Source organism: Enhydra lutris, unplaced genomic scaffold (assembly GCF_002288905.1).
Source record: "Enhydra lutris kenyoni isolate GAN:26980312 unplaced genomic scaffold, ASM228890v2 scaffoldscaffold5, whole genome shotgun sequence".
Classification (NCBI taxonomy): Eukaryota; Metazoa; Chordata; class Mammalia; order Carnivora; family Mustelidae; genus Enhydra; species Enhydra lutris.
Genome location: NW_019154089.1, coordinates 21,019,865 through 21,046,958, shown reverse-complemented (window position 1 = coordinate 21,046,958; position 27,094 = coordinate 21,019,865). Strand labels below are relative to the sequence as shown.

At 43.8% G+C, this 27,094-nt stretch overlaps 1 protein-coding gene across 2 annotated transcripts in view; it reads left to right on the top strand.

Annotated features, from left to right (window-relative positions):
• LOC111140927 (teneurin transmembrane protein 2) overlaps positions 1–27,094 on the top strand; it is a 934,316-nt gene that overhangs the window by 611,755 nt on the left and 295,467 nt on the right. Inside the window, exon 4 of one of the 2 annotated variants that reach the window (XM_022493193.1) lies at positions 25,371–25,586. In XM_022493193.1, coding sequence (XP_022348901.1) covers positions 25,371–25,586 — 216 coding nt within the window. Of the gene's footprint in view, positions 1–25,351; positions 25,587–27,094 lie in introns of both variants that reach the window. The other variant, XM_022493194.1, reaches the window with a different exon arrangement.

The window sequence follows — 27,094 nt, the reverse complement described above, 5'->3', positions numbered from 1 at the left end:
TTAGGTATGTCAGCTTGGGATCTGAGGTTTCTTGTTAAGTGTCCAATGGTGTTTGAATATACATGTGTGTGTGCATGCGCACATTTTATGGGAAAGTATTTTTAAGTATTTTTACATTTATTTTTTGGCCTTGATTTCTCCATTTTTGTTTTTAGCTTTATGTGCTCATGATTAAACTTTCACACCTTCAATGGGGCTGACTTCATCAGTCCAAGGTCAAAAATCTCTCTATCACTCGACACATCTTCCCAGTGTCTTATAAATCCAGGGTTGCTGTGCGGCAGTACAAGGATCCCCTTTCTTGAACATTCCATTATTACAGTCCCATGGTGGAGCAAAGAGTGCCTGTGAGGCATCTTCGCTGCTGAGTGGGGGGAGATGTCAGCCACGTGTGATTTTGCACATCTCCCGGGTAACGCAGTAGTGCTAATGTAGTCTCCTGGTTGCAGGACACCAACTGGGTTTATGTCACTCCCCGGGGGCCTTAAGTGCATAAATCAATCCTTATTTTTCTTCCAATCCATACAGAGGGCTTCCTCATGTGTGCTGCACATGGGGAGGGAGGGAAGGATGCCTCCTTGAGCAAATGGTTTGTATTTGAAGAAATACAAGGTGATGCGCGCAATATCAGAATCTAGTTTGGGGGGTGTTTTTATTTCTTTAATTCGCCTGGGACGGCAGTTCTGGCTTGAACAGAGCTGAGAAAGAAGGGATTCGTCCACTGGAAGGAGGTTGATGTCAGTCAGGACAAAAACAGGGAGCTGCCTGGGCTTGCCTGGGGCTGCAGAATGGCATCCGCCAGTCGCCATGGCTGGCGTGTCTCCTGGTGCCTGCCCACAGCTCTCTGAGAGGCACCTCGCCTTGTGGATTCCACCTCAGCCAAATGTCTGCTATAGTAAGGCTGATATTCTGAATTACAAATGCCAGGGATTACAAAGGTGTATTTTAGAGGGGATAACTGCCCTTTTTTTGGCAGGGACATCACCATTATCCCATTATGACCACTGGCGCCCACGGAGTGGGTTGGTATGGCTTATTCCATTTCAAAGAGAGGACTATCAATCACAGCCAAATCTTCTTATCTTCCCTCTGTATCCTTACTCTTTCTTTTCCTCCTCCTTCTTCCTCTTCTTCTCCTTTGATTCATCTTCCTTTTCTTCTCCTTGCTCTACCTCCTCCTCCTCCTCGCGAGGGGGCATAGTAAGAATCTAAAGCAAGTGTGTACGAAAATGATCTTTGTCTTTTCTCATTTCTTCTATTAACATCTCTTTACCCTTTCGAAGAACCGCTCCCCCACAACACCCGTGGTTCCCATCTCATTTTCACTCCCACATCAAAACTTACCAATTCTAGTTTCTAGCCCCTCAGGCCTCCGAGTCTTGATAAGACAGTGAGCCGTAATTAGATTAATCAGATAACATGAAGCTCTCACAAGTCGCGAAGGCACTCATTTCCTTAGGCCCATCAAAGATATTCCTAATGTGATGCCAGGCACCATAGTAAAACTGTGGGAGAGAGATTTTTAGGCAGATAGAGCTTTCATGTTCCCCAAATTACATCCAATGTGAAGAGGAGCCTGTGTACTGATTCCGTAGTAACTGTAGGCAGAGTGACATCCTGGTACCACCCCCAGACACCTAGCAGACACCCAAGTGTGTGTTGGGAGAATTTGTGAGAAAGGGCAGGGTCATTCCTAAGCGTTCCTGGGAGCATTTGAGAAATTACTTCTAACAGGATTGCTCTAGTCTAGAGAGAAAATTGTGAATCCATACAGAAGTTCTTGAGTTTTCAGAAGGAGACGCTTCCAGAACACCCTTTCTTATTAGCACTTAAAGGCCCTACTGAAGGTGTCTGTCCCTCCTCCCAGACCACCTGAACACCTCAAGGAGGGGGACTAGATCGTAGACAGCACACTGTTCCTAGCATTGAGCTCAGGCCCAGGGTGCAAAGTAGATGCTCAGTAAATGTCCATGGAACTTACCAAGCATGATTGCTGGTGGCTGCTCAGGAGAGATCGTCCACAGAATGGGTTGATGAGGAAGCTGGGGTCTGGACCTGAAGGAATCTGAGAGATGTTCTTCAGTGATCTTACTTCAGATCCCTTTGAATCCTCACAGGGGATATTGGATTCTAATCAAGGTCACCCATAGGCCACAGGCAAGCATAGAGACTGACAAAACTGGTGGGGAAAGATTTATGGAACTTGCCTTTATAGCTCAGGGCTATGTTTTTCCACAAGATAAGAGTGTTGTCCCTTCGATAGGAGCACCAGTGAGCAGTTCAGCTCCGCCTCTCTGCCTTCTGTCCTCTTCATGCACCAGTTCTCAAGACAACACTGTTATCCCGCCAGAAAATACAGCCCAGAGCATTACAGATGTCTGGTACAAGCGGAACCCATATTAATGGTTATTGCTTAAAGAAGAGGCATGCTCAGATCTCTTTACTGTGCTCTGGGGAAATAGCAGTTTTTCCTTTCTTCCAGAGAAGACCAAAGACATAAAAAGATCAATTGGGTTTGGCCTATCTCAGAGAGAGGAGGCTTTTTCAGAGGTAACTTACTATGTGACAGATCCAAGCTGACCTGAGACACATCCCCACAAATACAGATATCTTAACAATTAATTTTTATTAAGGTTCTGATGGGTGTCTAGACACAAAATTTTTCATTTGTTGTAGGAACAACTAAGTTTGTGACGTTGTAGGATGATTTAATGAGTCAAAAAAGGGGGCCAGATTTTTTTGCTTTTATGGCACAGACTTCAGGCTTGCTCCAAAAATCCTAATTTTGAAGTCTGTTGACAAATGACTTATGATTTCATTTAAATTACCTGATTTTTTTATCGTCTTTTAAATGATACTTAGGCAGTTTCTGACAGTGAGTAGATCATTCCTAAAGCAGAAAAAGATTTTTTTTAAAGAAACATCTCTTTTCAAGATGCCATTAATTGAACCAAACTGGAAATTCATTAAAGAACCTTTTAAATGGCCAGGAAAAGCTGCTCTGATAGAAAATGACCAGTTTCAAACACTTACTGACAGATATGTTCACCATTCACCATACGATATAACTGTGTAACACAGTTTTATCCATGCCAGCCTTAGTTCAGCGGTGGGGGGCGGGGTGGGGGGTACTTTCCTTTGATTTCTACAAAGCAAAAGATCCCACAGTTGTGCCACAGCATTCTGACCATCCCTTGCACTATATTCTCTGGAAATAAAATAGCACCTTTTGCCCTCTGAAAAACATTGCCGTTTGTAATCAGCCCAGGTCCCCAGCTAGAGCTCTAAAACTGTCAACGGCAAGAGAAACTTTTAAATTGCTTGCCTTTGATGAAAATAAAAATGTTATCCATGAAACATCTCTAAGAAAATAAATTCAGGCCTGATTCTTTCTATGCAAACAGATATATACAATATCTCCCTGAATCAGCTTTTTCTCATCTGAAATGGAGCTACTGTACTTTATTATGATGCCAGAGATTGAACCTGGGCAAGAATGCACTTCTGATAATTAAGATCATATCAAGTTTGAAAAGCTTAAATTCCTAAAAGGAGATGAAAGTGTCCTGATGGTGCAGACTCAGAATGCTTGTGAATTGGTCATAGCAGTATAGGGATGAGTTTGAACATCCTTACTGCAGAAATGTGCAGATAATACCAGAAGGGAGAGCACCCTATCCCCATAATCCCATTAAAAAAAAAAAAAAAAAGAAAGAAAGAAAGAAAAAAGAAAAACCACGAAGCGTCTCTTGGAACAGGCAGGTGGTATATCATATGTTCCCGGGGTGGAGAATGAGCTTCTTGCTTTTAAAAGTAATTGATTTTATAGTGAAACGTGTCAAGAGCACTGGTTTTCAAAATGATTCTGTTCATGAGTGCCCGGAAATAATACATACTGCTAATTGCTTTAGAAATAGCTGGATTATTTAACTTGGGTTTTGACTGGATAGAAGGAAGATCTCGCACCTTTGTGCCGTTTCCGTTTCCACTCTCGCGGATTAATAGCTGTTTTAAAACTGTGTCTACTTTTGCTGTTCAGACATGAAATCTGCATCCCCTCACTTTTTGTCTAGGGCATCAGCTACAGTGTTTTTTAGTTCAAACTCTCTGAGTGTTCTAAAGATAGCAGTGTGACATTTCTGTTTCAAGAAAGCTCAAATAGTCGGCGAGATACAAAACACGAGAGAAGAAAAAGATATGTTTGCTGATTTTACCATCCTGCGGACGGAGCCGCCTAGGTGAACTGTTGTAAGCGGGGAGGCTGATTGCAGGTGGGGAGGGGAAGGAGGGAATGGTAACCTTGGAGAGGTGTAATTTATCGGATACTTAGCAGCACGCCCCTTGTGGTAATTCCATATTTGAATGTCTCCATCCTGTACAGATCGATTGGCTGTAATGTGGAACCTGAGAAAGGAAACTCAATTGTTTCTTTGTTTTATGTTTTGTTTTTTTTGTTTCAGTTGTTTCCTCCATGAGCTGATGTAAATGTGTCTGATTTAGAAAGAGACTGTGTTTGCTTAAGGTGTCAGCTCAGTGGAGTGAGCCAGAACCATAGCCTGTGATCAAGACTAATTGAACCTACCAATTATACCTGTTCATTTCATCATTCATGCAAACAAACGTAATACACCTATAAGACCAAAGCAGACCCTGATGAATTTATAACATGACAGCTCATACACCCCTTCTTCCAGGAAGTCTTCTCTTATCCTCTAGACTAGGGGTCAGCAATTTTTCTGTAAAGGTCCACACAGTAAAATTTTAGGTTTTGCTTTCAGAGCCATATTTGGTTTTTATCACGTCTCTTTTTTTCTTTTTCTTTCTCTCTCTCTCTCTCTCTCTTTTTAATAACCCTTTAGAATGGACAGAAGAGTCTTAACTCAGGGGCTGAATATGGTGAGTGGGCCATGGTTTGCTCAAGCCAGGTGTCCCTCCAGGCATCTCCCATAGCAGCCTTCACCTTGTGTTGAAAAGAACTAAACTCTCAATTCCTGAAGGGGAGACTCTTCTTCTTTTTTTTTTTTTAATTAACATATAATATATTATTTTCTTCAGGGGTACAGGTCTGTGATTCATCAGTCTTACACAACACCCAGCGCTCACCACAATGCATACCCTCCCGTTGTCCATCCCCCAGCCATCCCATCCCCCAACCTCCCTCCCCTCTAGCAACCCTCAGTTTGTTTCCTAAGAATAAGGGTCTCTCATGGTTTTTTCTCCCTCTCTGGTTTCGTCTTATTTCAGTTTTTTTCTGGAGGCTCTTGCAGCCCTGGCCGAAGCACTGGCAAGTGTTCATTTTCCAAATTCCCAATTCTATATTCCCGCTGGGGAAAATAAAAGATCCTGTATGGAAACTGGTTAAGTAACCATTCAGAGCACAGTGAGTGTTCTTGACAGGCCCTTTTCAACTCTGGCTTTCTGGAATAGAACCCCAAGTTGAGAAATAAGTTTTTTAAATGCCCTCTTACATTCTCCAAAGGGCTTTAAGAAAGATCTTGCTCCGTTCTCCACTTGGCCTTCATCCGGGGTCTTGTTCGTTCTTCCTTAACGTGCAGTCTTTAACTGATTTAATAACTTTTTACAAAGAAGAACTTACAGGATGCACAGAAAATGGAGGGGCAGGTGTGGAGGTGCAGAACACAGTAGGAGGCCCAGAGGCAACTCCAAGATTGACACCTGAAAGCCTGACCTCAAGGAAGGAGACAGAATAAATCAAAAGGAGATACAGAACTATACGGCTGCGTAGTACAATTATACTTGCTCTTAATAGGTTTGCAGTCATTAATTAAGTGTTGAATTATGCTCATTATGCTCTCTTTAAAAATGCAGCCAAATTTAGCTTCCCATTTTGGATTATTACATCCACACAACATGGGTAAAATAAAAATATCTAGCACTTGCGAACAGTGAGTTTTGGTTATCTGGAAATTTCACTCATTTGAACCTCCTCGTTGATGAATGACGTGTGATAAAAGAGATATTTGTGACCAGGACTATCTAGCATGAAGGGCAAGGGTTACAGAGCTGGCAGCCTGGGCCGGTTTTCCCTTTCCGGCTATGCAACCTGATGCAAGTCGCTCAATCTCTCAAACCTCCATCTCGTGATCTGTATAATGGGCACCTTCCCTTAGGGTCCTTGTGAGGACTAAGTAAGATTATCACACTTAGATAATCTTATTACTGTGTATTAAGTAAGTCACCATCTTGTCATTATATATTATTCTGTGTTAAATAAAAGTGAAGTTCTTAAGAACCTGGCACAAAGTGAGTGCTCAAAAAAGTTAACTATTTTATAATTATTGTCATCAGAATTGTTTATGAGTGTTTTAATGAATGACCTACCTGTGGTGCTATAGGAGACTACCTAAAATTATATAGTGAAGACATCTGAGATTTCACCTTAGACAAGGTGCTACTCAATCTATAATCATCAAGCCAATTCTAGATATCAGGCTCAACTGGGATTAATTCTGCCACATCCCATCTTACCCCTGGACCACTTTCTTTGGTTAGGTTGAAAAAGGCTGTTTTTAGCATCGTAAAGTCCACCCATATAGTATCGCAACAGATTGTCTTATAAACTCTCAGATGTTTTGAATTTCTGACATCCATTCACATGAATTGTTATGTTCTTTTTTTTTCTTGAAATTCAATTAGCCAACACATAGTACATCATTAGTTTCAGATGTAGTGTTTAACAATTCATCAGTTGCATATAACACTGGGTGATGAGCATTAAGGAGGGGGACATGATGTGACAAGCTCTGGGTGTTACAATTGTTATGTTCTTAAACAACAAAAGAAAGCATGGATGTGGAATGGGGCAATTGCATATCAATCGCCTGAGAAAACCAGACCCCCTCCTAGAAGAAGGGGGAGAGTTTCAGATTTCTCTCACACCATTTTGGCTTCAAAACACACTTCATTTTATAACCAAAGTGTAACCCAGTGGAGATGCAGACAGGCCACATTGGTTGTGACCTTTAAAAGCAAAAGGACCTGAAAAGGGCTGCTTCCTCCTAGAAAACAAGTACGAATGACAAGTCTAGCCACTGATGTAACACAGAGAAAGGGCTGGTTCAGAGGAAGAAATTGGGACAAGGGAGTTTGGCTGGAGCAGTGAGAAATGCCAAGAGAGCCTTTGGGTATTAACCAGACTGGCAGAGAGATCCCTGAGAGGAAAGACAAAGATAGCTCCCTCCTTTCTGACACGGGGCTTGTCCGCAGCTCTGGCACTCTCTTGCCGTCTCTCAAGGCTCTCCTCACTCAGGACCCAGTCTTCACTGAGGGAGAACCTTGACTCCAATCCATGCAACAGCGGTTTTTCGGGGCTTGATGTCGGCATCCTCTGTAGCACGCTCAGCACCTGCGACCGAGGAGCCTTAGCTCACTAACGAGTTCAGCCAGACGGTTGTGCAGGGGGCACTGCCTCCACGCGTCCAGGTAGGCAGAATAATGGGCGTTTTTTGTTTTGGGTTTGGTTTTTTTTTTTTTCATGAATTTTCCCTGAGATTGGAAGAAAAGGAAAGGGGTGGGAAGTATCAAAGCCCTCTGTTTAAATGGGTACTCACGAGCGTTTGTGGGCAAAGTCCGAACACCTAAGAGGCTGGACAGGGCAAGAGAAAGAGTGTGTCCAGCAAGGGAAGAGGATACAAGACACACAGCGCTCTGTAACCTGCGAGAGAAACAGGAGCCAAGAAGAGCAGTTGGGGCAACGGGGCATCCTGAGTTATCTGTCAGTGCCTACCGTCCCCTCGTTAGAATTCTCACTGCACACGCTCTGCCATGGTGCCCTTCCCGGGACCAGCCCTCCTAAGCCACAGTCCCTTTGGAGCCTGGGCAGTGTCATTTTCCTGCGCTCCCCCTCCTCTCGGCTCGTTCCAGCCCCAGCAGTTAGGAACCTCCCGGGCTCTGAAGGACAGGACTGATGTGGGTCACAGGTGCAGGAGCTACACAGACGCTATGCTAATTACACCACACCTGTTTCCCCAGGTTAAGCCGTTGCTATTGGAAACCTTGATAGCCCTTTTCATTCATCTGTTTACCAACCTGCAGTTAGTGCTGCCCCTCCATCCCCTCATCCCACCCACCCCGGACCTGGGGCTCAGACCCTCACACCGGGGGACAGGGACGAGGGGAAGGCATGGCAGGTGGGAAAAGAGCGTGTGTGTGTGATACCTAGAGGCTGTGAAAGAGAGAAGAGGCCATGTCCCCCGCAGGGCAAGAGAGTGGCCAGGAAGGTATTGCAGGAGGATGCGAGATGTAAAATATGAGATGTGCATTTGCTAGTTGCTGGCATTCACCACACAGGGACCAGGACAGGCCAAGCCATTTTAGATGGCTACATAAATTGCCAGACCTGTATCCAGCACTGCTGGCATTTCCTACATTTCTAAAGGTGTTTTTGCAATAAATCCATGGCATCATGCAGAGCTGTGCCATCACATTAAACGAAATAGGTATGCTTTTTCCATCTCTCCAAGCTTACGGTCTGTATCTCTATCAGACATGTTGCTGAGCTCTGAGTGCCCTTAGGAGGAGGTCTTCCTAAATACTTTTTAAACTTTTTTTTCTTATTTTATTGCACTTTTTCGATCCCAGAATTGATCCCTTCTCCTGTTGGAAATTTCATAAGACATAAGACAAACACAAGTTTCTCTTCCTGGGTAGCAGTTTCCATTCATGAAAAACTGCCTTGTGTGCATTCAGGAAGTACAGCAGGTTGCGACGCTCTCTGTAATTTGTTTCCCATCAACTAATAATCTTATTGTGATGAATAATGTAGTACTGTTAATGTTTCTACAAGGGTAGAGATTGTGCTGAGTGTCAGGAGAGAAGCTGACAGTGTTGGGCAGCAAAGCCCTTCTTTCTCCACTTTACACAGTATAGGTTCTTCAACAGCTTGGAGTCGCTGCTTGAGGTTTAGAAAGCCATATTCAAATGAATCCAAACACGAAACCGATGAGTGATGCGCCAGTCGAAGATTTACACATTATGTTTTTTTCTAGTGTGCTTTTTTTTTATGTTTGAGGATGTGACTTCTATATTGGAAACAGATCTTCAAGTTCCGAAGAGGATTTGCTCCCTTGTTTTCCAGCCTCAACATCTCCACCTAGAATGGCTCAGGCTCTGATGCAAGTCTGTCCCCTTCCACACCAGATATTCTGTCCTGTTCTTAACATCCATCCTACGTGTGTAATTTTTATTGTTTTATTGTATACTCTTTACGTAGCGCACAGTGAAGTGGTTTTTACTGTGTACAGCTCTATGTGTTGTAACCCATGTAGAGATTTGGGTAACCACCACCCCTGCTATCATGATACAAAGCAGGTCTGTCACCTCAAAAACCTCCCTCCTGCTACCCATTGGTAGTTCCTGGCAGTCACCGATCTGTTCTCAGTCTCTGGCACTTTGTCTTTTTTTTTTTTTAAAGATTTTATTTATTTATTTGATAGACAGAGATCACAAGTAGGCAAAGAAGCAGGCAGAGGGGGAGGGGGAAGCAGGCTCCCTGCTGAGCAGAGAGCCCGATGCGATGTGGGGCTCAAACCCAGGACCCTGGGATCATGACCTGAGCCAAAGGCAGAGGCTTAATGAGCCTCCCAGCACCCCATCACTTTGTCTTTTTGAGACTGTCCCATGAATGGAATTACATAGTATGCAACCTTTTGAAACCGACTCCTTTTGTTCAGCACGGTGCCTTTGAGATGTATCTAAGTTGTTCATTATCAGTAGTTGATTCCTTTTCATTGCTGAGTGGTCCATTACACAGGTTACCTCACCTTGTTGATCAGTTCACTTGTTGTAGTGGATCTGGATTGTTTCCAGTTTTGGGTGCTTATAGTAGAACTGCTATAAACTTTCGCGGGTAGGTTTTCAGGTAAATATACATTAATGGAAATGTATGTTTTCATTTCTGTAGGGCGAATACCTAGGATTAAGATTGTGTGGTGGGGTAAGTGTAACATCATAGGGAACTGGCAAACTTTTCCAGAATGTCTATGTATTTTTGCATCCCTACTAGCAACGTATGAGCGTTTCTGTCATGGTAGTTTGATTAGCTTTCCTGTCTGTGGAACGTATGTTCTAGCATAATACTCTGTTTTGTCATGTGCTGCTTCTGGTTGATTCCGTAGGTCATTTGTTTTTTAGTGCCCTAAAGAGACAGTCCTTAAATTTTCTGCCGGTTAAGTTTAAAAAAAAAAAAAAGAAAAAGATATGAAATGTGTTTGCCTGCTCTGCTCAATGCTGTTATGGCTTCTTTGGTTTAGACTACATGTGTTTCAATTAGAAAAACATATAAATGATAAACAAATGGTCTTTCTGTTGTTTATAAAACCGGGGTGATGAAGTTCATTGTACTTATAGGTGCACAGGTGGATGGGGCTGGGACAATTGGGGTAAACTCAAGTGGTGAAACCTCTCCATTTATCCCACTTCTGTTTCCACTTCATGAATCTAGATGTCTCACTCCATTCTGTGTGTGCAAAGAAGACCCCAAAGGCCATGTGAATCCTATTGACACAACTGAGAGCCCGGGGCCGGAGTTCCAAGTCTTAATGTTGCAAGGAAAGCAATGCAGTGTGTATATCCCATATATGCAGTGGAAGCTCCAATTCACCATGCTCTGTTATCTAGAATTAAAAATAAAAGAAAGTTGATAAATACTACATTTGGTTGAAAACACTAAAGAATCAAAATGTGATAGTTTTTCTCCACAAGTAATAATTGACATTCTTGTGAATTTCTCTGTGTGCCATGGATCATCCTGTAAATGGCATCTTAGCACAAAATCTTACATATTGGGAGATACATGTGTGTATACATGACAGAAGGATGAGTTCACCTTGGGAAATAAGACAGGGGTAGGGACAAGGGAAAGGGGTTCATGTTTAGTTTAATGATAGGCATCTATGACAAGTTTTCAGAGCAGTGTGTCATAATGGCCCTTATGAGATTGCTATCTGTATGCTAAAACATGAATAAAAACATATATGGGAAAGTGAAGCATTTGGATAACAACCGGAAGGAAAAGAGAAGAGTGATAGTAGGAGTAGGATCTTTGAGGCTCAACAAAAAGGACAAAATAGGATGTGACTCTCTTTACCTTCCTCTGGTCTAGAGGCCAGAGACTCTGGAACGTCAAGAATCCACCAGACCCAGCCCAGCATAGATGCTCAATAATAGTTACCAAGTGAATGAGTACACGAACAAATGGAGACATGGGTGAGGGAATGAACCAGCAAACAAATGATTGGAAATTGTTTGTCACAAGCGAGCTTAACTAATAGGCCATGGTTCTTGTGTCCGAATCAGAGAGAAAGCAAAAGGAATCATGTGGAGAGAACGGTGTCTCTTTGGGTTTCTCTGGGGAATAGGAAAGTCTCTATCATGTGCCCACTTGGGAATAATTTTGCGAGGCTCTACACTAAGAAAACACCATAGAATTAGAACTCATGGGGTACCTGGGTGGCTCAGTTGGTTAAGCGTCGCTTTTGGCTCAGGTCATGATCCCAGGGTCCTGGGGTGGAGCCCCGTGTCGGGCTCCCTTCTCAGCAGGGAGTCTGCTTCTCCCTCCCACTCTCCCTCTGTTCTCTCTCTCTCTCTCTTTCTTTCAAATAAATAAATAAAATCTTTTAAAAAAATTCTTTCCAGTGATACACCACATAGGAGTTAGAAAGGTTTATAAAGATTAAATATGGCCAAATGGAGTCATTCCGTATTTGGTATGCCAGTGTTAGTTCTGATGTTAGACCTAGAACACAGCCACCATGAAAGATCTTACGTACATCGACACATTTAGGAAGCCACTGGACTTCGCCTGATCCAATCCAAAAAGGCTTCCTGAAAGAGGAAGAATTCCGTATGCCCTGCTTTTGACTTGCAAACCGTTTGCAGCATAGCCTGTGTCCTTGCCACATCCAGTTGCTTTTCCTTCCACCCACTGCTTGGATGAATTAGGATTCAGCCTGTTCAGGTGGGGCAGTGGCCTGTAGCAAAGATCCTCTAATACGATAGATTCATGGTGGAAAACGAACATTTCCAAGTGGCACAGAGAGCCACAGGAGATCCTGTTAGTTGGAGTTTAGAAGTGAAATGTGTCTATTCCCACTTGGGGTGTGTCAGAGGCCTCTGCCATCATTAGTTCCATGGGGATTTCTGCTTGTAAGGCATTTGTTGTCATGTTTGGGTTGCTGCAGGAAGAGAAAAAATTGCTACAGTTTGCGTGAGATAGAGCTGTGTTTTGGCAAGGATGCCTACAATGATTTTTTTCTGGAACATTAGTCAAGTTCAAGTTTTTGAGATTTGTCTCTGATGACATCACGCAGCAGTCGCTTTGAAAGACCTGTTGAGGGACGCCTGGGTGGCTCAGTTGGTTAAGCAGCTGCCTTCGGCTCAGGTCATGATTCCGGCGTCCTGGGATCGAGTCCCACATTGGGCTCCTTGCTTGGCGGGGAGCCTGCTTCTCCCTCTGCCTCTGCCTGCCATTCTGTCTGCCTGTGCTCGCTCTCTCTCCCTCTCTCTCTGACAAATAAATAAAATTTAAAAAAAAAAAAAAGAAGAAAAAGAAGAAAGACCTGTTGAGTCTTTTGAAAATCTCTCTTGGGATTTGGACTCTCCTCTTGACTCACTTGCTCTTGCCATACTTCTCAATATGTGATTAATTAATCTGTTAATTCAGAAATCCTTTATTGCACCTACTAAGTGTTCAAGGAGCCAGGAATTCAGCAGGGAATAAAATAACATCCTTACCAGAGCGCCTGGATGGTTCAGTGGGTTAAAGCCTCTGCCTTCGGTTCGGGTCATGATTCCGGGATCGAGCCCCGCATCGGGCTCTCTGCTCGGCGGGGGGCCTGCTTCCTCCTCTCTCTCTCTGCCTGCCTCTCTGCCAACTTGTGATCTCTGTCTGTCAAATAAATAAATAAAATCTGAAAAAAAAATAACATCCTTACCTTCACTGTACTTACTTTCTAGTGCAGAAGGACAATTACTGGGAAAAAAAAAATAGTAATGATGTGTGCTTCAGAGAAACAGCATAGTGAGGAGGATAAGACTGCTGAAGTTGTCTGGAAAGGTGTGCCTTAAAGGGGAGATTTGAGCTGAGACATTCCAACATTAAAAGAGAGAGCCACTTAATTATCTGTATCCCCAGGCTTAGTGTACGACAAGTGCAAAGGGCCTGGGACAGAAGGCTGCCTGGCTCAGTCCCGAATCAGAAGCCAGTGAGGATCAAGACCTTCCCCACTTATTTCACTGTTTTCTTGGAGAAGTAGGCTTGCAGTTGAATGGAAGAGGCAAATCTAGGCTGATATTCTGTCCAACCCCTGTACACAATCCAAAATGTCTTTGTTCTTGCTTTTCCCTCTGCCTAGAGCATTGTTCCCCCAGACATTGGAATGTGCCTTTCTCTATTTCCTTCAGGTCTCTGATCAAATATCATCTTATTGAGAAGCCTTCCCAGACCACACTATTAAAGTGTCAGATAAGCAGGGTTAGAAATGGAAATTATTTTCTCCTCCAAATCTGATATTTCACGAGAGAGATTACTTACTCCCTACATTATGGGATTAAGAATGATCCCATTTGAGATGATAAATACTAAAAAGTTTCAGTAACCCAAGAAGCCCTGAGAAACAAATTGCTAATTCATGACTTCAACCATCGAAATGTGATGAATAACTCAGGACCTCCGTGAGTTGCTCAGTGATGAATTTCAAGGATAGAGCAAACTGCATGGCTCACAGATGAGCATGAGCAAAAAATAAAAACAGAAACAAAAACAACAACAAAAAACAAACAAAACAAAACAAAACAAAAAAAAACAAGAAAAATCTTAACTTTACATTGAGTTTTTCATGGGAAATGGGACCCCAGGCTAAGTAGGAACATCAGGACTCAAAAAAACCTAAGCCTTCCTTATGCTGGTTTTCATAAGGAATGAGAGAATTTAGGAAACGTAAGCTAACATAGGACCCTTCAAATTGTCTAACATTAGGTGGTTTTATTTCAATGTATTTATTTTAAGTTGCAAAAGGTTAAAATGAAGACTACTGATAATTTGGGAGTCTATAGGACCTAGAGGTACTTAATATAACTCGTAAGAAGGGAAAAGGATCCTTGATTCTTAATGGTGCTATTTACCTTAAAAATATCTGACAACAGGAAGTTTTCCAAGTCATTACGATAATAATCTTTGAATCACAGGTTCTATTTCCCTCCTCTCTTCACAACCTCAAGAAAGAATTAGCCTATTCCGGCAAAGATAAATAAATCCTGACATTTCTTAAGTCCTTCCTATCTGTCATGCATCTCCTAAACACCTTCACTTATAATGTCTTATCTCATTTAACTCCTTACCAAGGAGGAATGGTAGTCACCACCTTTTTTGGAGGGGGAAACAGAGGCACAGATAGGCTGAGGGCTCCATAAGTCTGATCGTCTAACTCCAGGAGTCCTTCAGGCACAACTGGAGAGGTCAGTGTCAGAAGGATCAAGAAAACCCTGAAAATGGCATTCTGAGCCATGTGGCTAGGAAAAACCCCTTGTTTCCGGGGGGCCCCGTGGGAGACCCTGATTCCACTGCACCTGCGACCTCTTCCTCCACAGAACCGAGATCTACAGAGCACGCTGGCCTCCCACTGGTCCCAGATTTTTCTGAAAGTTGTTTGCACCCTAGGGCTGTTGGATGGGATGGGAGGGACTTCATCATCTATCTCTGCTTGGCCCTGGGTATTGCTGCTTATCATTTGTGCTACCTGACGGAAAGGCCCTGAGCACGGTCTCATCCACTTTAATTGGGAAATGCAAAGCAACTTCAAGACACCTTGGAAAGAAACTACTGTTATAAATAAAAACCCAGAGGGCACTCCTTTTGACATGGAACCCTAGATGGGGGATGTGTCTTTAGGAAGCACTCAGATAATTTTCTTGTGTAATTACTTGCTCATGTGTGTGTATGTGTGTGTGTGCACACACACGCGCGTGCGTGTGGGTATTTTGAAGGCAGAAAGAGTATCCTGAAAAGAACCCCAGCAATACGCCCCATTCGTCCCATTACATCAGCTGTCACTTGACCTAAAACCTGATACAGTTCAAGGTCTGACATTCAGCTGACTTCTGTTTATATAGTATGGAGAAACTTTTGTTCCCTTGTCCTATAAGGCATGTACCATGAGAGATTTGGGGAAAAGGTCACCCAGATTGTAAATAATTCTGCTGAGCTTTGTAGTGAAAACGCTCCAGGAGCCTTTATCCCGTTCTTGCCATTTAACTGGCATGCTTCAGTCATTCTCAGTGTTAATGAATGGTGTACATCAGAGCTTGTCTCCATCATTCCATTCATCAGAGACTAAACCTAAAATCAAAATCATATTTTATCTTTGCTCTGATCTTCTACCTGTGTTCAGGGGAAAACATTGTGACTATCCAAAGGGGAAAAAATAAAGAATGGAATACACCCCAACAAAAACCTGGTTAAAGTGCTAAAGAATGACATCTTGATGGAAGAAAACTCCAAATATGATTTTTATTTTTCAAAAATATAGTCTGGGCTGTGAAAAACATATTATCTTCCATGGGTAGGGAAATACCCAAATTTTGCCCAGACTATTTTATAATAAGACCTTGAAAAGCTAGGCGATGAGCTGGAATGAGAGGAGTTTAAATTTTTGATGCAATTCTCTGCTTTGGAAAGTGATAATGCAGCTCAAATAACAGAGAGAGTATTTTCTGCTACAGCGCAACAATCAACATAATGTCTGGGCATATTAATAATTTCACTCCTAAACTTCTCGACAGGGAGAGCATGGGTCTTAATAGCATTGTCAAGATCCTTAGGGCAATTGAAAAACCCAAAATCATTACTTTCTACTGATAGGCTTTCCTCTCCCAGAGGATGCCAAAATACCTAGGGTAATGTAGATTTATTGAAATGCTCAGATAGGCACTGCTCAGACATAACTTTGCAATAAAATCTTCTCTTTAGAAGGGTTCCTCTCAAGTATTTCAAGTGGCCTTTTTTTTTTTTTTTTTTGTCTTTGTCACTTGGAAACTAGCTAATGGATTTGACATTGATCTCAAGTGATACTTTCTAGATGATTTAAGAACACAAAGAGTATGTATGGGGGTAGGGTAAAATGCTGTGACATCTATGATTAAAATCCCTTTCTGACTCACCGTATGTGAGAACCTGCCGCAGGAGGGTCCCCAGCCTACAACTGCTCTTAAGGTCATGATTCAAGCACTGTTGCTGGTTCGGCACCCAATTTCCGAGTTCCCTCCCTTCCCCCCACCTGGCCCCCAGTGTCCCACCCGTGTGTGTTTGTGTTTTAGTTGAGCAAGAATGGCTCTCTGCTGTGATTACAGATGGGCCCGAAGCACTGGAATAAATTCCAGGGTCCCCCTAGAGCCCTCAAGTCTACAATTGACTCTCAAATGGCCATACCTAACAATCTCTGAAAAATACCAACAGCAGTGGAGTCCCAGCCAAAAAGCTCCTGCGAACACCAGCTTCCGGTTGCCAGGGAAAGATATTTTTAAGTGGTATGAAGTGTGCCCCATCTGAGATCTAAATTTGATTGGTTCTGGCGAGGCTCTGCAACAGACATCATGGTTATAAAAAACAGAGGGAATCACCATTTATATGAAATGCCCAGAATAGGCAAATCCATAGAAACAGAAAGTAGATTGCTGTTTGCCTGGGGGTAGGGGAGCTGTGGGGTGGGGGGGATGGTGACTGCTCCTGGTATGAGGTTTCCTATGGGGGCTTATGAAAATGTTCTAAGATCAGACAGTAGTGATGGCTGTACAACTCGGGGAATAGAGTAAAAGAAAATGCTAAAATGTACATTTTTAAAAGCTGAATGTCATTATACGTCAGTACATCTGTTATTGAAAAGAGAGAATGGGTAGTCAGGCAGAACCAGGGAAAAACAAACAAATAAAGACAAAGGGAAACAAAGTCACTTTCTCCCTGGGTCCAACTGTCTCCCTGTTGAAGGACTTGAGAAGGCAATAAGAATTCAGGCAATTAAGGGAAAGGCCCATCGGATTCTGGTGATTGGGAAATGTTCACAGAACAGAGGCAGACGTCTGCTGTGATCCCCTATCAGATCAGTTGAGGTTCTCCCAACAGGACCGCCCTCCCCCCCCAAACACCATGTGTTCCTTCCGTCATTCATTCAGCACTACTTCTGGGCCAGGCACCAGAGCCTTGTGCCAGGATGTAAAAACAAGACAGACAGACTCTTTATTTATTTGTTTGTTTGTTTATTTATTTATTTATTTGACAGACAGAAATCACAAGTAGGCAGAGAGGCAGGCAGAGAGAGGAGGAAGCAGGCTCCCCACTGAGCAGAAAGCCTGACGCAGGGCTCGATTCCAGGACCCTGGGATCACGACCCGAGCCAAAGGCAGAGGCTTTAACCCTCTGAGCCACCCAGGCACCCCCCAAGACAGACAGACTCTTGTGCCGAATGGAGCTCACAGTCCTATAGGAGACACAGGAGAGTCCAAAAACAATAGAAAACCATATGCCAAGGGTGATGAAAAAGAGGCGCCCAGTGTGCCCTCGGGAGGGGCCCAGCTGCATGACAGTGAAATGCAATGTGTAAGGAGAGAAACTCCCCTCTCTTAATGTCCTGTGCCTCACGTTCTTCATCTTTGTAATGGAGAACCCCATCTCGCTCAAAGGTTAGTAGAAGTCTAAATAAGGCTAGCTCTTACCACGCAGCTGGTGCTTATTAAACGGAAGCAGTTGCTCTTCGATGATCTCAGGTGTCCCTCTAAACCTATTTTTTGTTGATGGATGTAGGTAGAGCTGACAAAACTTTGGTTTCCAAGTCTGCAAATGATTGTTCTTTGTGAGCGCAGTCCCCATGCTTCCACTGTGCAGTGTGGATGCGTGCGTCATTGTGAATGCACTCAGAATGCTTTTTCTCTGAGGTCATATATTTTGTGTAAGAGAACTACAAATCATTCCTTACGAGTGAGCACAGCCCTTGACTTCCCTGCTGCTCTGCTCAGGCTGAATGGGGCCTTTCCATCAGGGGCAGCCACCCCACCCACCCTGAATCCAGGACCATACACTCCCAGCCCCCAGAGGCACTGGTCAGAGCGGCTACCCAGCCCAGGGAGACAAGAAGGGGGTCATAACTTGGCTCATTCCTTCATTCCTGCCTTCCTTTTTTCTCCTGCATTCTGGAACGTGCAGTAAGGCTACAGTTCACTCCAGTGGTGGCCATATCCAAGAAACACTGCCATTGCCCACGGCCCTGCGACACCAGCGCACCACACGGGGGTCAGCACCGAATAATCCACGTCCGTTCTTCAGAGGACGAATCACTCAGCAGATGCTACAACAGGGAAGGAAGGAGCAGGCTGAATGCCCGGGTGTCTGGTACTTAGACACAAGTAAATCTCTTTCCATCTCTTTCTAAACATGGGAGGAGGCTGGATCTGGAGGAGCGCCCCCCCCCCCCCGCACCAACCCCCTCCACCCCCAGGCTGTTGGCAAAGTACCTTCAGTCAGAACAGGAAGATTGAGCTAGGACCTAGTGTGCCCTTGTTTCTGCCTGCAACAGACCTAATTGCTGCTTATCCCTGATGCCACTGGTTACGGGAGCCAGGGATGCAGCACGGAGGAGGAAGTTCCAGGAGGGCCTTTTGGGAAGGCACAGAAAAGAGATTGCCCTGCAGTTCGGCTGTTCTGGCCTATTTCTCCTGATTCAAGCAGCATTGTGAGGTGCAGAGCTTTGAGGTGGGCAGTTCCCTCCAATTTCTCACAAGATGGCATTCTGCCGTTTAAGCAAATGTGCACAGAAATGAGTTAAGGCCGTTTTCCTCTGTATTTGCCAGGGTGAGTGTAAAGTAGGGCGGGGGTCTTGGTTCTCTCCCTATGTGAGTGGCCTCGGGGGCCCCGTGCTCTTTGGCATGTGGCAGAATGGGGAAGAAACGCTGGGATCCACAAGCTGCTGACCGCTTACTAAGCTCTATGACCTTGGGGGCTTTACTTAACCTCTCTGTGCCTTCCTGGTTGGATCTGTAAAATGGGGATGATAAGAGAACCGGTCCCATAATAGTGAGTGGCGCACACTGAGATAATTTACAGACAGCAGTTTGCACAGGACCAGACACACAGGGAGAGCTTAACTCCTCGAACTCCTGTCAGTATTATTTTGTAGTCCTTAACATCAATTGTTTTGGTTATGGAAATGGAACACTTTGGAGTCCCATGTTCCATTTCTGCAAGCTGTGAGACAGATGCTCTTGGGACTGCCCCCTAGTCATGCCTGTCCCACGTCACTCAGTCAGCAGGTCCTTCTGCAGACCGCATCTGAGGCTAGAGGGGGTCTGAGGTTAGTCATTTTGCCTTTCTGTGTTGATTTGATAACGTCCTCCATCCTTCATTTTCCCCAGACCTAAAGTTGCTATTGCTGTTATTACCATTATCAGTACTATTAATTATAACACATAATATATAATAATGTTTAATACCAACTATGTGCCAAGAATCGTGGTAGGCTTTTTAGAGATGTATTCTCATTTGATGCTCCTAACAACCACATGAGAAAAGTAAAACGATTCTATCCATTTCATAGATGAAGAAACAAACTTGGAAAAAAAAAATGCCTCTTTTCCAGGGGTCACACTGTTAGTAAGTGGCCACTCAGGGGTTCAAAGCCAATCACGAGCCTGGTCATCAGCAACAGATTCCTCCTTCTAACTAGAGGCTGTCATTCTTTTTTTTTTTTTTTTTTTTTAAGATTTTCTTTTATTTATTTGAGAGAGAGAACAAGAGATAGCATGAGAGGGGAAAAGGTCAGAAAGAGAAGCAGACTCCCCATGGAGCCGGGAGCCTGATGTGGGACTCGATTCTGGGACGACTCCAGGATCATGACCCGAGCTGAAGGCAGTCGCTCAACCCACTGAGCCACCCAGGCGCCCCGAGGCTGTCATTCTTAAAAGTCTTCACCTCTGATTCTCTCTGCCTCTCATGTGAGGTCAGATCTGAACAGTGTGTCCAGGTGCCAACTTTCACCAGCCAGAGACTCCAAAATGTGTGCCAACGCCAACTTCAGTTCCAGCATCTTCAAATTGTTGTCAAGATGGAACTTGCTCCAAAGACATGGTTCAGTAGAAGGGGGGCAGAGAGTCTGTGGTTAATTCATCATCTCGGGGTTCAAGGGGTTGAAATTTTTAAAGACCAGCACTTGGCATACCATCTCCAAGAACGAGTGAATTATGAGCAGTTAGGCAGGCCTATACTTATATATTTTTTCTTTCATATATTTTATCATTTGTAATCACCAGGAAAAAATAGGGTGGACTACAGAGCAAGACAAAGCTATCTTAGTCTATCCCTGCCCTCCTACTCTCCTGCACACCCACCCCCTCTTGGCAAGGGTAAACCTAGCCTAAATGTCTCACCCACCTGTTTATTTAGGAAGAGTGCAACAATAGCCAATTATTAAGAATTTCCTTCCTTAGCTCCAAAGAAAATCCTTCCTTTATACATTATTGACTATGTAGGCGTTGGTTATTTCCACATGCTGTTTGAGCTTCGTTAGTCGAGTTAACCCAGGAGCTGATACTCCAGCATTTTGCAGTCTCCGGGTCTAACTTTGTTAGAGTTGATACTGTTGCCCAACAAAGAAGCACTACTTTGTTTTTCTTACGACTCCGCTGTCAACCAGTTGGCATTTAGGAAGGTGAGAATATGGGAATGGCATCCCTGTCAGGACCAAAATTCCTGGCAACAGCAAATCTTAAGCATAGTTTTTTTGAGCAAACAGGACAAATCAAGCACTCATTCAAGCACTTGGTTTTTTAAACATACAGGAAGCAGGGGCACCTGGGTGGCTCAGAGGGTTAAGCCTCTGCCTTCAGCTCAGGTCATGGTCTCAGGGTCCTGGGATGGAGTCCCTAGTCGGGCTCTCCGCTCAGCAGGGAGCCTGTTTCTCCCTTCTCTCTGCCTGCCTCTCTGCCTACTTGTGATCTCTCTCTCTCTGTCAAATAACTAAATAAAATCTCTTAAAAAAATAAACATACAGGAAGCACCTTCTCACTAAATTCACTTATCCTCCCCTCGCTGGGAATCTTACCTATCCTGCCCTAGCCTTTTTTTTTTTTTTTCCTCTTTCCAAGCATTTTATAAATTAAACTTAAAGTAACAGTCCAGTTGAGGCCAACTGGGTCGGCTTTGCTTTTCCCTTCTCTCAATTTTTTTCCCCTCAGAGGGATGAAGGCGGACTGTTTTGGAGAAGGGTACTTTGCCACATGACCCCTCTATGAGGGTGCTCCTGCCCTCGCTTTTAACAGAGGACCAGTGTGCCGCTCCTCCTTCCTCAGACGAAAGGCCACATGGTACCTAAAAATAAATTCTAGGTTCTCAACTCCAGATAAATCAGGTACAAGATAATAGGTTAGCGCTGTGATTGTAATGACAGTTGCCTTTTGCCTGCTAATAGCATACTTATTAAGTTGATAGTGTGTAAGCATTTATGTTACACAGTTATTCGTGGCTCAATTGCATTATTATGTGATTTCATATTTATGCAATAGAAGAGCCATTAATATGCACATTAATTAAACCCAATAACTGGGTGGAACTCAGAGTGGACGCGAAGGTTCCTTCATCAAGCTAAGCTGTTAATCATTTCTGTTTCAGCATCTATTGAAGACACGAGTTGCCTTTCAGAAGGGCTTTTCTATGTAATTTGGCCTCATGGAAAGCAGTAAGGCATGTTGCTGGCCATTGTTTGCATTTTTTGAAATGGAAAACCATCAGACCCAGCAAGCTCTTTGGATGACTGTAATGAAAACCAATAAACACAAAAAGTGCTTGAGATCATTAGTTGTAGCAGAGGTGTTGCTATATTAGAGATACATTAACTACCCGGAATACGAAGGTACCACAGAGGAAACCAGCAATCAAAGACATAAATGCCTACCCACAGTAACATAAATGCATATATCCGGCCAAATTAAAATAACAGGGATTTTAGGGTTGATGGCAAACCAGAAAACCATCCTAAGGCATTAAGCTATATCCAGTTGCTGCTGTGGGAGAATAGACTCTGTATTTTTGTTCTAGTTTTGTTCTCAAGAGAAGTCAGTGATCTGGAACGTTCTACAAAATCTTGACTCTGAAATTTTGGTCATGTGCATCTTGGGGGCTGTCAGTTTGCGACTTCTGCCTAGATGGTTGAAATCTGGGTTTATGTCCTGTACTCAAATCTGGGCTCCTTGAGAGCCATAATCATGTCTTATTCATGCTTTTATTCCTGACGGAAGCAATCAGGGTTCCATGCACATGGTTGGGGAACTTACCAGCCTCGGGTGGCAGGCTTGACACTCCCCGTTCCTCTTCCCCACCATCTTCCATGTTGACACACGGCTACTTAGTGCTGTGGTCACCAGTGATAGGTGAGTACTCAGGATTACAGAACATGGGGTTGGAAGCCCAGGTTCACACAATGTGAAAGGGGCAGACCCAATCCTTGAACCCAGGTTCTTTAGATTTGTGTTTCCTACCCACGGACTAAGTGTCCCCCCAGATGCTCCCCTGTCTCTCTGTACACACCCCGGTGGTAGCTTTTACCACTCTATTCAAATTGTCTTCTCTAGTTCTTGCACCTAGTTGCAAAATATGATCGTTAGATGGATAGATAAATGAGCAAATATCCTCTGTGTCACAGTGGAAATGAGCAACAGTAATGAGGAAAACATCTTCTAATACTGATGATGCTAGATGGTGGTTGTTGTTGATAATGTGATTTATTTGCAGTGAAATAACATGCTTTATAGGAGGGCAGGGTGAGCAGAGAATTACGTCTTCTTTGCTCTCCTCCATGAAGCTCTAGACCTTCTCTTTAGCAGCTCAACTTCTCTTCCAGCTAACTGGAACACTCACCATCCATTTTCTTGGGACTATGCCACATAACACCTGGGTCCGTGGTTCCATTCCCCCCAGCACCACCCCTGGATATGATCAACAAATGGGAAACCACAGGAATTCCACCCACACAGAACACAGATGGACAGGGAAGGGCCACCCAAGTGGGAGTTAGCAAAGAAACCTCAGCTCAGGATGAATAGACAGGAAGCAGGAGGGTTCTGGTATCTCATTTAGTGAATTAAATATCTCCCAGGGCCTCTTTGTACTTTGGGAGAGTGTGTGGTCTGGAGCTTTGGAGGTGGGGACTGGTTGCTGAGGGAGATGCAAAGTGAGGGCTTGGGGCTGAGAAGGCTAGGTTCCCACTTGTACACCGATTCATCTCATCTTCCTGAGGCAAGTCTCAAGATTACCTAACTAATGGCAAATAATGACCACTTGGATGGAAGTTGAGAGAAGGGAAAGGAAGGCATGAGAATTTATTAACCCTGTGTAAGGGGCTTGGATAGCATCTCTAAAGGATCATGATTACATCATTTCACCCCCTTTTCTCACCTCTTCCCACTAATACAAGACAGACAAATGCTAAATAACTATGTAATAATACATTACTAGACAGACAACAATGCCAGGAAATGTAATAGCCCGCTCCAGCTATGAAACTCTCTCAAAGATATATTTAAAATGTCACTGGTGCATAATGTAAAATACGAATTGCAGGTTCATTTGGAGGACACGATTTTAAATCTGTACAACTCTACGGTGGCATTTCCCACTGGGGTTTAGTTTTAGTTGTCTTTCTCTGAAGACCAAAAAAAAAGATCCCCCCAAGTAATTTCAGCCCAGGAACACAAACTTCGAGGAACCACTTTCCTCTGTTATTTTTCCTTCTTGTTTTCCTCAGTCATGATGCTCTCCAAACCTAGTATCTTCTTGACATGTTGTCTTTCTTTCGGAATATTTCTGCAAGCTTCCCAGGAGCCACGGAATGTAGATTACACCTTTTGAAGATGTAGCCTGGCCACATAAGGAGACAAGTAGTTGAAATTTGTGTCAAATTGCTTGTTTAAATGATGTGAGCCAACTTCTTAAAGCCAGGACAGCAGGGGCTGAGGATTTTAAAAGTTGGCAGGGGCCAAAATGACAAGGCTAGGCAGTCACCTGGTGAGCTGCCAACCTCGACTGGAGGCTTCAAAAATGGACACAAATTAAAAGTCATGTTTCAGCAGCCATTAAAACCAAATTATAGGCTTACATTGCATAGCGAACTACTTTCATTTTCATTATGCTTAAAATATTTCATTTTGTAGATTGAGAATGGGTTGCTAGGAAAACCCTGTGTGGAGTTGTCATCTGTGGTCATATTTACAAGAGGATACACGCAGAGGTATAGTTCTCCTTTGTGCATTTCTCCTGCAAGGAGAGAGGATTTCAAGAGAAGAAAATAGGATGCAATTTGGAGTGAGGGTCATGGTTTGAAAACATCAGACCCGATGTCTGAGCAGGCTCACAGGTATTTTCTTAAAGTCTTATTTAAAAACAAATTTTATATATATATGTGTGTGTATGTGTGTATGTACACACACATACACACAAAACACCTACACTTTTTTAAAATTAATTGTCACCATCTTCAAAGCATGGGAAATTTTATCTAAAAGTCCAGATCTTCAGCTTTCCTTGAAAAACTTGATCTGGCTGCCTTGGGCCCTTATTCCCACATGGCCACATGGGCTCAGATCTGAGGGAGGGCTGCTTCCTGCCCTCTCCAGGTCACCTCAGTCCACAACTGGCCCACCTCCCTTTCCTGCTTGGCCCCCACAGGTATTTAAGTATGCTACTCTCTTAGAGGGTACCATATTCTGTTACCTTTAGAAGGAGGAAATATTTGGGACACTTGGGTGGCTCTGTCAGTTGAGCATCTGACTCTTGATTTCACCTTGTGTCATGATCTCAGGGTCATGAGATGGGGCCCCATGTCAGGCTTACATTCAATGCAGGGTTTGCTTGTCCCTCTCCCTCCCTCTCTGTACCTTCTCTCTCTCTTTCTCTCTCTCTCAAATAAAATAAAAGGAAGAAAGGAAGGAAATATTTGTAAAGCATGTATGTAGTGAACTGGTTTACCAGGAGAGAGTATACGGACTTTCTACAACAATGATCAACCCTGACTGTCATGTGACTTCCTCTTCAAGATTAATGTGTTCTAGCCTGGTTTTACTAACCTAGTTTCTCCTTCTTCTGAGGCTGGCAGAAAAAAGCAAAGCAAACCATGTTACATATGAGTAACCAACCCTGGAATTAGGCATTTGCAGTCTTATCTATGTGTCTAGTCTGTGACTTTCAGAAATTAACCCACATAGAGGCACGGGTTCTAGGCTCTACTCCGTGGGTTTGAAGAGCCTTGGCGGCGGCAGTCTGCAGTCCCTGATGACCGTTTCTCCTTCCTCCTCTTTCCAGGTCCTCCAAACCACCACAGCCAGTCGACTCTGAGGCCCCCTCTGCCTCCCCCTCACAACCACACTCTGTCCCATCACCACTCGTCTGCCAACTCCCTCAACAGGAACTCACTGACCAACCGGCGGAGCCAGATCCACGCCCCAGCTCCCGCGCCCAATGACCTAGCAACCACGCCAGAGTCCGTTCAGCTTCAGGACAGCTGGGTACTAAACAGCAACGTGCCACTGGAGACCCGGTAAGTGCCTGTTGCCCATCACGCCTGTTGCCTTCTCAGAGCCACCCACACGGATCCACCACAGGACAGCTCGGGATTCCTGTTGGGGAGACAGTCTTAGTTTAAATAACAGGATGAGTTTACCACCTCCTTGCTGTTCCCTTGGTAATTCGACCCTGGATGGTAGGTTGATAGGTATTTCTTGGTTCACATGTGTCTCCTTTTAATGCTTGTTTACTCTCTTAGACTGCTCTTGTGTACCCAACTAATAGAATTAGCATAACATATTTTTACTCAAAGGCTCATGGGAAACATGCTTATAAGGGTATATTGACTGAAAGCTGCTGATAAATTATGCATTTGGCCTTTCCTGAAGTAATAAATGAAGACTCATTTGAAATTAAGTGTTTGGGGAGACCTTGAGAAACAATCCCTGATTCCAGACTGACAGAAGTATAATTTTAATTTATATTTCATCCAACATACCGTCTCACGTTAATCCCTCCTGTACACACTAACAGCTTGATGCCTGAGGGGCAAACAACGATGTACAAAAACAAACAAGAAAAAAGGGGCAGCACTTAGGTTGGAGTGAAGAGTTGCAAAGCGATCTCCAGGTCTGGCCTTGTGTTGTTTTGCCTCTGCTTCAGTCCCTTTCTTACCTTCACGCCTGGTGCTCCAAAACCATGCCCACCTTGATGCCCTGAGAGAGGGGGCGTGGGTGACAGTGCAGCCGGCTGGGGCCGAATGGCCGGGAAGGCTGTGGGTGGGCTGCTAGATGGGGAACGGCCCTTGTGCTCCAACCCCACACCCTTTTCAGGCTTTGGGGTCTCCGGTTACTCTTGTTTCTTTGTCTGAAAGAGCCACGAAGAGAAACAGAGAAAGCAGAGGCTTCACTTTGACCCTCTAAAAAGTTCCCACTTAAGTTTTTAAACTTTAATAAGTTACGTTTGAGGAAAGATGACAGGAATCTGTCATCTTTCCGGTAATGGCCAGCAAATTTTCTGCACGCAGCTGGAAGCAACTATGCAAGCCATAGCATTTATCTTATTTTTTTGTTGTTTTTTTTTTATAAGATTTTGGATAACATGTGCACCATTGTCACTGTGGTCACTTTAAACTTAAATAAAATTTGTTCTCTGATTATAGGTTATTGTTAAACACGCCTATAGTCTTTTTTTTTTAAGATTTTATTTATTTATTTGACAGACAGAGATCACAAGTAGTCAGAGAGGCAGGCAGAGAGAGAGAGGAAAGGAAGCAGGCTCCCCACCGAGCAGAGAGCCCGACGCGGGGCTCGATCCCAGGACCCTGGGACCATGACCTGAGCTGAAGGCAGAGGCTTTAACCCACTGAGCCACCCAGGCGCCCCACACATGCCTATAGTCTTAATCTGAGGCTTAAAATATGTAAAGTCAGTAGAAACTATATGCATATATTATATGTAATAGATATATTGAAACATCTGCACTGATATAGTAACCTGTCAATAAACAGCTTTGCCAGAAAGTTTCCAGGCTGAAAGCAGA